General features: G+C 35.4%; 1 protein-coding gene across 1 annotated transcript in view; it reads left to right on the plus strand.

Moving 5' to 3' along the window:
- LOC119582190 overlaps positions 1-511 on the plus strand; it is a gene marked incomplete at its 5' end in the record, with an annotated part of 5,487 nt that overhangs the window by 2,518 nt on the left and 2,458 nt on the right. Inside the window, 1 exon segment of the mRNA XM_037930425.1 lies at positions 8-117. Within this exon segment, the coding sequence (XP_037786353.1) occupies positions 8-117 (110 nt within the window).

The following is a 511-nucleotide window of genomic DNA, read 5'->3' on the forward strand; positions in this document are numbered from 1 at the left end:
CCGGTAGGTGTCGAAGCCCTTGGATATACGTGGCTGCAAGAGGCAAGTCCTGAGAGCAGCATAGCTAAATCAAGAGCAAGAAGGTTCGCCAGTTTCCCAACAGGCAGCAAACTTTTGGTAATATTTTGGATTTCATGTGAAAGATCTAATTTGGAAAATTTTGAAAGGACAGAATGTGGGTGAGGGTTGTGTTATGTAAATCTTCGTAAAGTAAATATATTTGTATTACCTCATATTATTAATTTTATGCTGTAATACTTTGGACGAACTAAGAAAAGGTAAATGACCGAAACCTAAACTAGATTCACAAATGTTTGCTCAGCTTCTCTGTTATAGGAAAATATCTTCGCTGCCAGCTCTCTGAATCTGAATATCATATCCTATCCTAAATTATGATAATTACTGGCCAACTGCTAATCCTTTAATTTTAATAACGTGAGCTGAAACCCAAGAAAAATAATTTAAGTCGTAATATTACTCAAACCATATTAATGTGTTTCTGTTTATGCGT

Source organism: Penaeus monodon, chromosome 15 (assembly GCF_015228065.2).
Source record: "Penaeus monodon isolate SGIC_2016 chromosome 15, NSTDA_Pmon_1, whole genome shotgun sequence".
In the NCBI taxonomy this organism is placed as follows: Eukaryota; Metazoa; Arthropoda; class Malacostraca; order Decapoda; family Penaeidae; genus Penaeus; species Penaeus monodon.